General features: G+C 42.7%; 1 protein-coding gene across 1 annotated transcript in view; it reads right to left on the bottom strand.

The window, feature by feature from the left end:
* LOC135551081 (neurobeachin-like) overlaps positions 1–14,512 on the bottom strand; it is a 304,485-nt gene that overhangs the window by 10,055 nt on the left and 279,918 nt on the right. The window contains exons 54-59 of the mRNA XM_064982478.1: positions 9,214–9,381; positions 8,382–8,471; positions 4,807–4,999; positions 4,645–4,716; positions 4,231–4,386; positions 315–485 (exon numbers count right to left, since the gene is read on the bottom strand). Of these exons, the coding sequence (XP_064838550.1) occupies positions 315–485; positions 4,231–4,386; positions 4,645–4,716; positions 4,807–4,999; positions 8,382–8,471; positions 9,214–9,381 (850 nt within the window). The remainder of the gene's footprint in view (positions 1–314; positions 486–4,230; positions 4,387–4,644; positions 4,717–4,806; positions 5,000–8,381; positions 8,472–9,213; positions 9,382–14,512) is intronic.

Genomic DNA, 14,512 nt, shown 5'->3' with positions numbered 1-14,512 from the left:
TGTAGACCAAAATGATTGTTGGGGCTCGTTGGGGATCGTTGGGGGCTGATGGGGATCATTGGGGACCATTGGGGACCGTTGGGGACCGTGGGGGTCGTTGGGGGTCGTTGGGGACCGTTGGGGATCATTGGGGACCATTGGGGATCATTGGGGACCATTGGGGACCATTGGGGACCATTGTTCAAGGCAAGAGATGAATGTGCTGATAGTATTGTAAGAAGGACAGGAAATGTCGCTGGTTTCCCTTTCACCTCTTCGATGAAGCATTTTGCTATGTACCCCACAAACACACACACACACACACACACACTTACTGTTGTTGGGGTTGTCTCCAATGATGTGATGGCGTCCGCTCCAGTACCACAGCAGCAGGGTAGCGTCTCTGGACCCCGACACGATGTAGCAGTCCCCCCCGATGTAGCTCTCTGACCGGGCCAGGCAAGTCACCACGTCCCAGTGGCCAAACACTATCTGGGTCAACTTACCTACAGGGAGGAGGTAGAGATGTGGACGTATTGAGGAATAATGTAGTGGCATTGAGGAATAATGTAGACATATTGAGGAATAATGTAGAGGTATTGAGGAATAATGTAGATGTATTGAGGAATAATGTAGACGCATTGAGGAATAATGTAGACATATTGAGGAACAATGTAGAGGTATTGAGGAATAATGTAGAGGTATTGAGGAATAATGTAGATGTATTGAGGAATAATGTAGACGCATTGAGGAATAATGTAGACATATTGAGGAACAATGTAGAGGTATTGAGGAATAATGTAGACATATTGAGGAATAATGTAGTGGCATTGAGGAATAATGTAGACATATTGAGGAATAATGTAGTGGCATTGAGGAATAATGTAGACATATTGAGGAATAATGTAGAGGTATTGAGGAATAATGTAGATGTATTGAGGAATAATGTAGACGCATTGAGGAATAATGTAGACATATTGAGGAACAATGTAGAGGTATTGAGGAATAATGTAGACATATTGAGGAATAATGTAGTGGCATTGAGGAATAATGTAGACATATTGAGGAATAATGTAGTGGCATTGAGGAATAATGTAGACATATTGAGGAATAATGTAGTGGCATTGAGGAATAATGTAGACATATTGAGGAATAATGTAGAGGCATTGAGGAATAATGTAGACATAGAGGAATAATGTAGAGGCATTGAGAAATAATGTAGACGCATTGAGGAATAATGTAGGGGCATTGAGGAATAATGTAGACATATTGAGGAATAATGTAGGGGCATTGAGGAATAATGTAGAGGCATTGAGGAATAATGTAGACAGAAGAATAATGTAGAGGCATTGAGGAATAATGTATACATATTGAGGAATAATGTAGATGTATTGAGGAATAATGTAGAGGCATTGAGGAATAATTTAGACGCAATGAGGAAAAATGTAGAAGTATTGAGGAATAATGTAGACATTGAGGAATAATGTAGAGGTATTGAGGAATAATGTAGACGCTTTGAGGAATAATGTAGACGCAATGAGGAATAATGTAGAGGCTTTGAGGAATAATGCAGAGGCATTGAGGAATAATGTAGACGCATTGAGGAATAATGTAGAGGTATTGAGGAATAATGTAGACATATTGAGGAATAATGTAGATGTATTGAGGAATAATGTAGAGGTATTGGGGAATAATGTAGAGGTATTGAGGAATAATGTAGACGCAATGAGGAATAATGTAGATGTATTGAGGAATAATGTAGATGTATAGAGGAATAATGTAGGGGTATTGAGGAATAATGTAGAGGTATTGAGGAAAAATGTAGAGGTATTGAGGAATAATGTAGAGGTATAGAGGAATAATGTAGAGGTATAGAGGAATAATGTAGAGGTATTGAGGAATAATGTAGAGGCATTGAGGAATAATGTAGAGGTATTGAGGAATAATGTAGAGGTATTGAGTAATAATGTAGAGGTATTGAGGAATAATGTAGATGCAATGAGGAATAATGTAGAGGTATTGGGGAATAATGTAGAGGTATTGAGGAATAATGTAGAGGTATTGAGGAATAATGTAGAGGTATTGAGGAATAATGTAGAGGTATTGAGGAATAAATTAGAGGTATTGAGGAATAATGTAGAGGTATTGAGGAATAAATTAGAGGTATTGAGGAATAATGTAGAGGTATTGAGGAATAATGTAGAGGCATTGAGGAATAATGTAGTGGCATTGAGGAATAATGTAGAGGTATTGAGGAATAATGTAGACATATTGAGGAATAATGTAGACATATTGAGGAATAATGTAGAGGCATTGAGGAATAATGTAGACATATTGAGGAATAATGTAGACATATTGAGGAATAATGTAGAGGCATTGAGGAATAATGTAGAGGCATTGAGGAATAATGTAGACATATTGAGGAATAATGTAGACATATTGAGGAATAATGTAGAGGCATTGAGGAATAATGTAGTGGCATTGAGGAATAATGTAGACATATTGAGGAATAATGTAGACATATTGAGGAATAATGTAGAGGCATTGAGGAATAATGTAGTGGCATTGAGGAATAATGTAGACATATAGAGGAATAATGTAGACGCAATGAGGAATAATGTAGAGGCATTGAGGAATAATGTAGACGCAATGAGGAATAATGTAGACATATTGAGGAATAATGTATAGGTATTGATGAATAATGTAGAGGTATTGAGGAATAATGTAGAGGTATTGGGGAATAATGTAGAGGTATTGGGGAATAATGTAGAGGTATTGGGGAATAATGTAGAGGTATTGAGGAATAATGTAGAGGTATTGAGGAATAATGTAGACGAAATGAGGAATAATTTAGGTGCTTTGAGGAATAATTTAGACGCTTTGAGGAATAATGTAGCGGTTTGTAGTAGTATTATATCTCGTCTGCATCACCTCAGGGTTGTTGCATATGATTGATAGTATCGTATAGTAGTATAGTATAGTAATAATAAAGTAGTACTGTAGCAGGTACCTGTCTCGGTAGAGTAGACTCTGAAGCTGTTGTCCCAGTATAGATAGTATATAGTATAGTAATACTATAGTAGTACTGTAGCAGGTACCTGTCTCGGTAGAGTAGACTCTGAAGCTGTTGTCCCAGTATAGATAGTATATAGTATAGTAATACTATAGTAGTACTGTAGCAGGTACCTGTCTCGGTAGAGTAGACTCTGAAGCTGTTGTCCCAGTATAGATAGTATATAGTATAGTAGTACTATAGTAGTACTGTGGCAGGTACCTGTCTCGGTAGAGTAGACTCTGAAGCTGTTGTCCCAGTATAGATAGTATATAGTATCGTATAGTAGTATGGTATAGTAATACTATAGTAGTACTGTAGCAGGTACCTGTCTCGGTAGAGTAGACTCTGAAGCTGTTGTCCCAGTATAGATAGTATATAGTATAGTAGTACTATAGTAGTACTGTGGCAGGTACCTGTCTCGGTAGAGTAGACTCTGAAGCTGTTGTCCCAGTATAGATAGTATATAGTATAGTAGTACTATAGTAGTACTGTGGCAGGTACCTGTCTCGGTAGAGTAGACTCTGAAGCTGTTGTCCCAGTATAGATAGTATATAGTATAGTAGTACTAAAGTAGTACTGTAGCAGGTACTTGTCTCGGTAGAGTAGACTCTGAAGCTGTTGTCCCAGTATAGATAGTATATAGTATCGTATAGTAGTATGGTATAGTAATACTATAGTAGTACTGTGGCAGGTACCTGTCTCGGTAGAGTAGACTCTGAAGCTGTTGTCCCAGTATAGATAGTATATAGTATCGTATAGTAGTATGGTATAGTAATACTATAGTAGTACTGTAGCAGGTACCTGTCTCGGTAGAGTAGACTCTGAAGCTGTTGTCCCAGTATAGATAGTATATAGTATCGTATAGTAGTATGGTATAGTAATACTATAGTAGTACTGTGGCAGGTACCTGTCTCGGTAGAGTAGACTCTGAAGCTGTTGTCCCAGTATAGATAGTATATAGTATTGTATAGTAGTATGGTATAGTAATACTATAGTAGTACTGTAGCAGGTACCTGTCTCGGTAGAGTAGACTCTGAAGCTGTTGTCCCAGTATAGATAGTATATAGTATCGTATAGTAGTATGGTATAGTAATACTATAGTAGTACTGTAGCAGGTACCTGTCTCGGTAGAGTAGACTCTGAAGCTGTTGTCCCAGTATAGATAGTATATACTATAGTAGTACTGTAGCAGGTACCTGTCTCGGTAGAGTAGACTCTGAAGCTCTTGTCCCAGAAGCCACAGACCAGGATGTAGCGGTTGTCGGCGGTAACCACGAAGCAGTGTGTGTTGATCTGGATGCTCTGGTCCACCAGGTCTGTGATCTGACGCTTACTCACACCTGAGTTGTTGGCTACACACACACACACACACACACACACACACACACACACACACACACACACACACACACACACACACACACACACACACACACACACACACACACACACACACACACACACACACACACACGCACACACAAAATAACAATGCTAATAGAAACTATAATGGTACATGATCTGATACCTAACAACCTATGGACTCTAATTTGGGCAAAAAGTGTTACCACCAGGGTATCACATGACCAAGGCAGATGATGTGTTCTGACCTATGAGAGGGTCCATCTCAATGGGCAGGTGATGAGCCTGTTCTAGGGAGTAACCTGGAGCCCCACGGAGACCTGAGAACACACAATGCATGGTTACACCTCTCTCTCGCTCGCACGCACGTGCACGTGCACACGCACACACACACACCCCCCCCTACTCACCGACAGTGTTGTGCCAACGGTTGACAGCGAACAGTCTGCTGCAGGTGACGGTGACAGCAGCAGGGACAGAGAGGTGGGGCAGGGTGTTGGCTGCTACGTGGGTCACAGGAGAGTTGGAGGGGAACTTCAGCACCATGATCACATCCTGCTGCATCTGGTCCTTAAACATCAGAGGACTCTGAGGAAGAAAACACTGATGAGAGAGAAGAGAGAGAGAGAGAGAGAGAGAGAGAGAGAGGGGAGAGAGGGGACAGCAGAGGGAGGAGAGAAGGGAGATGAGAGGGAGGGAGGGGAGAAGGGAGAGGAGAGGGAGGGAGGGGAGAAGGGAGAGGAGAGGGAGGGAGGGGAGAAGGGAGCGGAGATGAGAGAGAAGAGGGGAGAGAGAAGAGGAGAGGGAGGAGAGAGGGAGGAGAGGAATTAGGAGAGAGGGATGATGAGAGAGTGATTAGGAAAGAGGAAGGAGGGGAGAGGGAGGAGGAGAGGGAGGAGGGGAGAGGGAGGAGGAGATAGGGAGGGAGTAGGGGAGAGGAAGGAGGGGAGATGGATGAGGAGAGAGGGAACAGGAGAGAAGGAGGAGAGATGGATGAGGAGAGAGGGAGCAGGAGAGAAGGAGGAGAGGGAGGAGGAGAAAGGGATTAGGAGAGAGGGAGGAGGTGAGAGGGAATAGGAGAGAGGGAGGAGGTGAGAGTGAATAGGAATGAGGGAGGAGGTGAGAGGGATTAGGAGAGAGGGTTTAGGAGAGAGGGAGGAGAGAATGAGGAGAGGGAGGGGGAGAGAGGGAGGAGGTGAAAGGGATTAGGGGAGAGGGAGGAGTTGAAAGGGATTAGGAGAGAGGGAGGAGGTGAACGGGATTAGGAGAGAGGGAGGAGGTGAGAAAGTTGGGGTGGAGGTATGGGAGAAAGTGATGGAAAGAGGAATGAGAAGTGGGATGGGAAGAGGGGTGGGAAGAGGTATATTAGTGAGGGAGAACAGGATAGAAGCAGGAACACACACTGAGGAACAGAGGGTGACTTCAGACCCAGAAGAAAGGAGGGTTGGTAGGTTCTAAAATAACTTTCCCAACAATCTCTGGTTGGCCACGAATCCTGGTTTTCGTGCTTATTCTAGGAATAATCCAACCAGGATTTCTGAGGATTTCTGAAAAATAAAAGGAACTGTAGGGACATTTGAACTTTGAAAGTTTCTTCAAGTGCACATCAAGCACTATGATAAAACTGTCTCTCATGAGGACTGCCACAGGAAAGGAAGACCCAGAGTTACCTCTGCTGCAGAGGATAAGTTCATTAGAGGAACCAGCCTCAGAAATTGCAGCCCAAATAAATGCTTCACAGAGGTCAAGTAACAGACAAGTAACAGACACATCTCAACATCAACTTTTCAGATGAGACTGCGTGAATCAGGCCTTCATGGTTGAATTGCTGCAAAGAAACCACTACTAAAGGACACCAAGAATAAGAAGAGACTTGCTTAAGCCAAGAAACACAAGCAATGGACATTAGACCAGTGGAAATCTGTCCTTTGGTCTGATGAGTCCATATATGAGATTTTTGGTTCCAACCGCCATGTCTTTGTGAGGAGCATCGTAGGTGAACAGATGATCTCTCCATGTGTGGTTCCCACTGTGAAGCATGGAGGAGGAGGTCTGATGATGTGGGGGTTTGTATCATTTGATTTACACAACATGCACTGAAGATAAAACATATTTTTTTATTGTGAAACAAACAAGAAATAACCCCAAAATACAGAAGCTTGAGCGTACATAACTATTCACCCCCCCCCAAAGTCAATAGTTTGTAGAGCTACCTTTTGCAGCAGTTACAGCTGCAAGTCTCTTGGGGTATGTCTCTATAAGCTTGGCACATCTGGCCACTGGGATTTTTGACCATTCTTCAAGCCAAAACTGCTCCAGCTCCTTCAAGATGGATGGGTTCCGCTGGTGTACAGCAATCTTTAAGTCATACCACAGATTCTCAATTGGATTGAAGTCTGGGCTTTAACTAGGCCAATCCAAGACGTTTAAATATTTCCCCTTGAACCACTCGAGTATGGCTTTAGCAGTATACTTAGGGTCAATGACCTGCTGGAAGGTGAACCTCCGTCCCAGTCTCAAATCTCTGGAAGACTGAAACAGGTTTCCCTCAAGAATTTCCCTGTATTTAGCCTCATCCATCATTCCTTCAATTCTGACCTGTCCCTGCTGATGAAAAACATCCCTACAGTATGATGCTGCCACCACCTTGCTTCACTGTGTGGATGGTGTTCTCAGGGTGATGAGAGGTGTTGGGTTTGAGCAAGACATAGCATTTTCCTTGATGACCAAAAAGCTCAATTTTAGTCTCATCTGACCAGAGTACCTTCTTCCACATGCCTTTTGGTGAACATCAAATATGTTTTCTTATTTATTTTATTTAAGCAATGGCTTTTTTCTGTCCACTCTTCCGTAAAGCCCAGCTCTGTGGAGTGTACAGCTTAAGGTGGTCCTTTGGACAGATACTCCAATCTCAGCTGTGAAGCTTTGCAGCTCCTTCAGGGTTATCTTTGATCTCTTTGTTGCCTCTCTGATTAATGGCCTCCTTGCCTGGTCCCTTTGGTGGGCGGCCCTCTCTTGGCAGGTTTGTTGTGGTGCAATATTCTTTCCATTTTTTATTTAATGGATTTAATGGTGCTCCATGAGATGTCTGACGTTTCTGATATTTTTTTATAACCCAGCCCTGATCTGTACTTCGTTTGGAGAGCTCCTTGGTCTTCATTGTGCCGCTTGCTTGGTGGTGCCCCTTGCTTAATGGTGTTGCAGACTCTGGGGCCTTTCAGAACAGGTGTATATATATATATATACTGAGATCATGCGACACTTAGATTGCACACAGGTGGACTTTAGTTAACCAATTATGTGACTTCTGAAGGCACCAGATCTTATTTAGGGGCTTCATAGAAAAGCGGGTGAATACACGCACCACTGTTCTGTTTTTATTTTTTCATTTCACTTCACCAATTTGGACTATTTTGTCCATTACATGAACTCCAAATAAAAATCTATTTTAATTATACAACAAAATAGGAAAACCACCAAGGGAGATAAATACTTTTGCAAGGCAGTGTAACTGCCAAAATAAACAAAACACCAATATAGTGTCTTGGGCCACCACGACCTGCCAGAACAGCTTCAATGTTCCTTGGCATAGATTCTACTGGTGGACCTAAACCATGCCAGGAAAATGCACCGCAAACTTAACATTTATATCCCTCATTTACTCAGGTGTTTCCTTTATTTTGGCAGTTACAGGTTGCCTATAGAAGGGAAGGCCGCAATTGGTCCAGCATGCATGTCAAATATACAGATTGTTGCATTGTGGCCATAGACATATAATCCATAGAAGTGTTTTGGAATCTCTTACCAATTTGACTATGAAACTCATGGGTACACTTGCAATGGTTGCCAGCCCTAACTTGAATTGGATTGAATATCTATGAATTATATTTCTAAGGTTGGTTGCGGCTGTCAAAATTCAATCGCGAGAAAACGTACAGTTTGGAAAACAAACTTAATCCGGCCCTGTGTGTGTGTGAGTTCTCACCAGGTGCATGGCAGAGGAGCGAGGGGGATGGGGCTCGATCAGCAGCTGGGATGGAGTCTGACCACATGCCTGGATCTGGGTCTCCATCAACTAGGGGGGGGGGGGGTGCAGAGAGAGGGGGAGACGGAGGGGGGAGAGAGCGAGGGGGTAGAGAGAGAGGTAAAAGCATAATCAGGAATATTACATTAGGTTGCTGTAATTAAATAAACTGAGATGATATTTCTACAGCTGGAATATTACAATATAAAACTCAATGTTAGTTATTAAGTAACCCAGCACTTGGTTAAATATTGGACAGAACACATGCACACTATTTTTGACCCAGCCAGTTGGGTTGTGAATAACCCAATATGTCGGGTTGTTTGGATGATCCAAACATGGGTTAATTTAACCATCAGTTGGGTCTGTTTTACTGCCCTGCTGGGTTGTTCTAGCAGCTGGGTCTTTTTGAATATATTCCTTAGCTTATTTTCAGGAGGCGTGTCTTATTAGAGGTGTGGCTTATTAGAGGTGTGGCTTATTAGAGGCGTGGCTTATTAGAGGTGTGGCTTATTAGAGGCGTGGCTTTCAGCAAGAGAATACATTTCATTCCTGTTCATTATGTTAAGATTACAAAATGAAAATTCAAATTTCAATATATATATATATTTTTTACACTTTCTTCTATACTATTAATATTATTGATCACACTTTCTAATGATCTCGCAACCAATACATTTTTATTTGACATGTTGTTATACATGATGTTGTGTTATCATAGTACTTCACTTCTCGACACCGCTGTCCTGTGACGGTTGTCATGGTGAGTCGTGGCGACAGCCAGGTGACCTACCTCCCGCTGTGCGGAGTCGGTGATGGTATCCAAGGTGACGGAACCCTCATAGGACAGGAAGTGGAAGACGTTAAGAGCTCGTACAGCCTCGGGCCCTCGCTGCTTATAACCAAATATCAGATCTATCCACTGGTGCAGCTGGCACGACACAAACTCACTCTCCAACGCCTAGAGAGAGAGGGGGGAGAGAGGTAAGGAAGAAGGAAGGAAGGAGTGAGAAAGGGAAGGAGGAAGGAAGGAGGAAGGGAAGGAAGGAGGGAGAGAGGGAAGGAAGGAGGGAGAGAGGGAAGGAGGAAGGAAGAGAGGGAAGGAAGGAGGAAAGGAGTGAGGGAAGGGAGAGAAGGAAGGAAGGAGGGATGGGAGAGAGGGGAGGAAGGAAAGGGAGGAAGGAAGGAGTGAGAAAGGGAAGGGGGAAAGGAAGAGAGGGAAGGAAGGAGGAAGGGAAGGAATGATGGAGAGAGGGAAGGAAGGAGGAAAGGAGCAAGGCAAGGGAGAGAGGGGAGGAAGGAAAGGAAGGAAGGAGGGATGGGAGAGAGGGGAGGAAGGAAAGGAAGGAAGGAGGGAGGGAGGGAAAGAGAAAGGTTATGCTCTAGTCCTGTAGCTGTAGGGCAGTAAGCCTTCTCCAGTGGTGTTGTAGGGGCGTGTATTCATTAAGAAATGAAAACAAGACGGACAAGTTCAGTTAAATTTAATCTGGAGTGCGAGAGTGTGTTCAGAGTGTGTTCAGAGTGCGCTCTGGGCATTCGTAAAGTCAGAGCGTCTCGCTCTCAGAGCGTAGGGTTGATCTGAGCGTTCTGTCCTAACAACAGCAGTCAAGGACCCACGTTAACTAGCTTGCTAGCTATGTCCAGACACAAATGAGAGAACAGCTCACTGACCATTTTTGCTGACCCTAGCATGCTTTTTTCTGCCAACGTTTACTGAGACAGGCCATATTCAACGGGTGTTGAGCAAATGGTAAATGTGTCCATTATTCTGCGCTCCGGCACACTCAGATGAGAGTCTTTAACTTCTCTAGGACACACTCAGATGAGAGTCTTTAACTTCTCTAGGATACACTCAGATGAGTGTCTTTAACTTCTCTAGGACACACTCAGATGAGTGTCTTTAACTTCTCTAGGACACACTCAGATGAGTGTCTTTAACTTCTCTAGGACACACTCAGATGAGTGTCTTTAACTTCTCTAGGACACACTCAGATGAGTGTCTTTAACTTCTCTAGGACACACTCAGATGAGTGTCTTTAACTTCTCTAGGACACACTCAGATGAGAGTCTTTAACTTCTCTAGGACACACTCAGATGAGTGTCTTTTACTTCTCTAGGACACACTCAGATGAGTGTCTTTAACTTTAAGTGTCTTTCTCTAGGACACACTCAGATGAGTGTCTTTAACTTCTCTAGGACACACTCAGATGAGTGTCTTTAACTTCTCTAGGACACACTCAGATGAGAGTCTTTAACTTCTCTAGGACACACTCAGATGAGTGTCTTTAACTTCTCTAGGACACACTCAGATGAGTGTCTTTAACTTCTCTAGGACACACTCAGATGAGTGTCTTTAACTTCTCTAGGAAACACTCAGATGAGTGTCTTTAACTTCTCTAGGACACACTCAGATGAGAGTCTTTAACTTCTCTAGGACACACTCAGATGAGTGTCTTTTACTTCTCTAGGACACACTCAGATGAGTGTCTAACTTCTCTAGGACACACTCAGATGAGTGTCTTTAACTTCTCTAGGACACACTCAGATGAGTGTCTTTAACTTCTCTAGGACACACTCAGATGAGTGTCTTTAACTTCTCTAGGACACACTCAGATGAGTGTCTTTAACTTCTCTAGGACACACTCAGATGAGAGTCTTTAACTTCTCTAGGACACACTCAGATGAGTGTCTTTAACTTCTCTAGGACACATTCAGATGAGTGTCTTTAACTTCTCTAGGACACACTCAGATGAGAGTCTTTAACTTCTCTAGGACACACTCAGATGAGTGTCTTTAACTTCTCTAGGACACGCTCAGATGAGTGTCTTTAACTTCTCTAGGACACACTCAGATGAGAGAGTCTAACTTCTCTAGGACACACTCAGATGAGTGTCTTTAACTTCTCTAGGACACACTCAGATGAGAGTCTAACTTCTCTAGGACACACTCAGATGAGAGTCTAACTTCTCTAGGACACACTCAGATGAGTGTCTTTAACTTCTCTAGGACACAGTCAGATGAGAGAGTCTTTAACTTCTCTAGGACACACTCAGATGAGTGTCTTTAACTTCTCTAGGACACACTCAGATGAGTGTCTTTAACTTCTCTAGGACACACTCAGATGAGAGAGTCTTTAACTTCTCTAGGACACACTCAGATGAGAGAGTCTTTAACTTCTCTAGGACACACTCAGATGAGTGTCTTTAACTTCTCTAGGACACACTCAGATGAGAGAGTCTTTAACTTCTCTAGGACACACTCAGATGAGAGAGTCTTTAACTTCTCTAGGACACACTCAGATGAGAGAGTCTTTAACTTCTCTAGGACACACTCAGATGAGAGTCTTTAACTTCTCTAGGATAGGGGGCAGCATAGGGGGCAGCATTGGGGGCAGCATTGGGGGCAGCATTGGGGGCAGCATTTGGAATTTTGGATGATGAGAGAGGCAATTCGACAAAATAAATTAACTTTTCACCAGAGATCAAGACGACACACTGAGCATAAATATATATATTGTTTGCAATTGTTCCCGAATGAGTGAGCATTCATGTGAGTGATGTCATTCAGAAAGTGGAGAGCAACACTGATGTAGTTCTACTACGTGATGTCATTCAGAAAGTGGAGAGCAACACTGATGCAGTTTTACTACGTGATGTCTTAAAGAAAGTGGAGAGCAACACTGATGTAGTTCTACTACGTGATGTCATTCAGAAAGTGGAGAGCAACACTGATGTAGTTCTACTACGTGATGTCATTCAGAAAGTGGAGAGCAACACTGATGTAGTTCTACTACGTGATGTCATTCAGAAAGTGGAGAGCAACACTGATGTAGTTCTACTACGTGATGTCATTCAGAAAGTGGAGAGCAACACTGATGTAGTTCTACTACGTGATGTCATTCAGAAAGTGGAGAGCAACACTGATGTAGTTCTACTACGTGATGTCATTCAGAAAGTGGAGAGCAACACTGATGTAGTTCTACTACGTGATGTCATTCAGAAAGTGGAGAGCAACACTGATGTAGTTCTACTACGTGATGTCATTCAGAAAGTGGAGAGCAACACTGATGTAGTTCTACTACGTGATGTCATTCAGCAAGTGGAGAGCAACACTGATGTAGTTCTACTATGTGATGTCATTCAGAAAGTGGAGAGCAACACTGATGTCGTTCTACTACGTGATGTCATTCAGAAAGTGGAGAGCAACACTGATGTCGTTCTACTACGTGATGTCATTCAGAAAGTGGAGAGCAACACTGATGTCGTTCTACTACGTGATGTCATTCAGAAAGTGGAGAGCAACACTGATGTCGTTCTACTACGTGATGTCATTCAGAAAGTGGAGAGCAACACTGATGTAGTTCTACTACGTGATGTCATTCAGAAAAGCCGCGTTACACAGGATCATCATACTGACCAGCTCATGTTATAGACAGAAGCCTGCTACGTGGCAGACCAATCGCAACTCATCTCTCGGCATGTCCAGCCCACTGATCATTATCTCAGTCATTCAGAAATGGAAGGTTGCTGGCTTTTTCTGTGATGTCATTCAGAAACTGGAGAGCAACACTGATGGTTCTACTACGTGATGTCATTCAGAAAGTGAACAATTGTATTTGTATTTATATACAAGTTTGTTATTAAGCAAATGAACAGTTTTAAAAGAAAGTTCCAGAAGGCATTTCTGCCGTGATGTCATTCAAAAGTGGAGAGCAACACTGATGTCGTTCAACGTCCCTCATTCAGAAGTAGAGCAACACGTTCTACTACGTGATGTCATTCAGAAATGCAACACTGAAACTACGTGATGTCATTCAGAAAGTGGACAGCAACACTGATGTAGTTGTGTACGTGATGTCATTGTGTGATGTGTTCTACTATGTGATGTCATTGTGTGTGATGTGTTTCTATGTGATGTCATGAAAGTGTGTGTGTGTTTCTGTATGTGTGTCATTGTGGAGAGTGATGTGTTTCTCGTGTGTCATTCAGAAAGTGTGCAACACTGTGTGTTTCTGTGATGTCATTCAGAAAGTGAGAGCAACACTGATGTAGTTCTGTGTGTGATGTCATTCAGAAAGTGGAGAGCAACACTGTGTGTGTATGTGATGTCATTCAGAAAGTGGAGAGTGATGCAGTTTTCTGTGATGTCTGTGCAACACTGATGTGTTCTTACGTGATGTCTTTGTGTGATGTCGTTCTACTGTGATGTCATTCAGAAAGTGGAGAGCAACACTGATCTAGTTCTACTGTGATGTCATTCAGAAAGTGGAGAGCAACACTGATCTGTCTGTCTGTCTGTCTGTCTGTCTGTCTGTCTGTCATTCAGAAAGTGGAGAGCAACACTGTCGTTCTACTACGTAATGTCATTCAGAAAGTGGAGAGCAACACTGATGTCTACTACGTGATGTCTTCTGAGCAACACTGATGTAGTCTGTCTGTGATGTCTTACAGAAAGTCTGTCTGATGCAGTTTTCTGTCTGTCTGAAAGTGTCTGTAGTTCTACTACGTGATGTCTTGTCTGATGTGTCTGTCGTGATGTCATTCAGAAAGTGGAGAGCAACACTGATGTGTTCTCTACGTGATGTCTTACAGAAAGTGGAGAGCAACACTGATGTCGTTCTACTATGTGATGTCATTGTACACAGGATCATCATACTGACCAGCTCATGTTATAGACAGAAGCCTGCTACGTGGCAGTCCAATCTCAACTCATCTCTGTCTGCATGTCCAGCCCACTCATTATCTCAGCCAATCATGGAAGTTTGTCTGGCTTTTTCTGTCTGCTAAACTAACTGGGCTCCTAATTGAACAATTGTATTTGTATTTATATACAAGTTTGTTATTAAGGAAATCTGTAAAATGAAAGTTCCAGAAGGCATTTCTGTCTGTTAACGTTGTCCTGTGTCTGTCTGTCTGATCTAATGCCTGTCGAGTCACAAATACCACCCAGCTGTCTGTCTGTCTGTCTGTCTGTCTGTGTGTCTGTCTGTCTGTGTGTCTGTCTGTCTGTGTGTGTCTGTCTGTCTGTCTGTATGTCTGTCTGTTTCTGTCTGTGTGTCTGTCTGTCTGTCTGTCTGTCTGTCTGTCTGTGTG

The sequence above is a fragment of the Oncorhynchus masou genome, chromosome 12, assembly GCF_036934945.1.
Source record: "Oncorhynchus masou masou isolate Uvic2021 chromosome 12, UVic_Omas_1.1, whole genome shotgun sequence".
NCBI classification, from domain to species: domain Eukaryota; kingdom Metazoa; phylum Chordata; class Actinopteri; order Salmoniformes; family Salmonidae; genus Oncorhynchus; species Oncorhynchus masou.
Note: the sequence above shows the minus strand (reverse complement) of the source record. Positions and strands in the feature narration are given on the sequence as shown.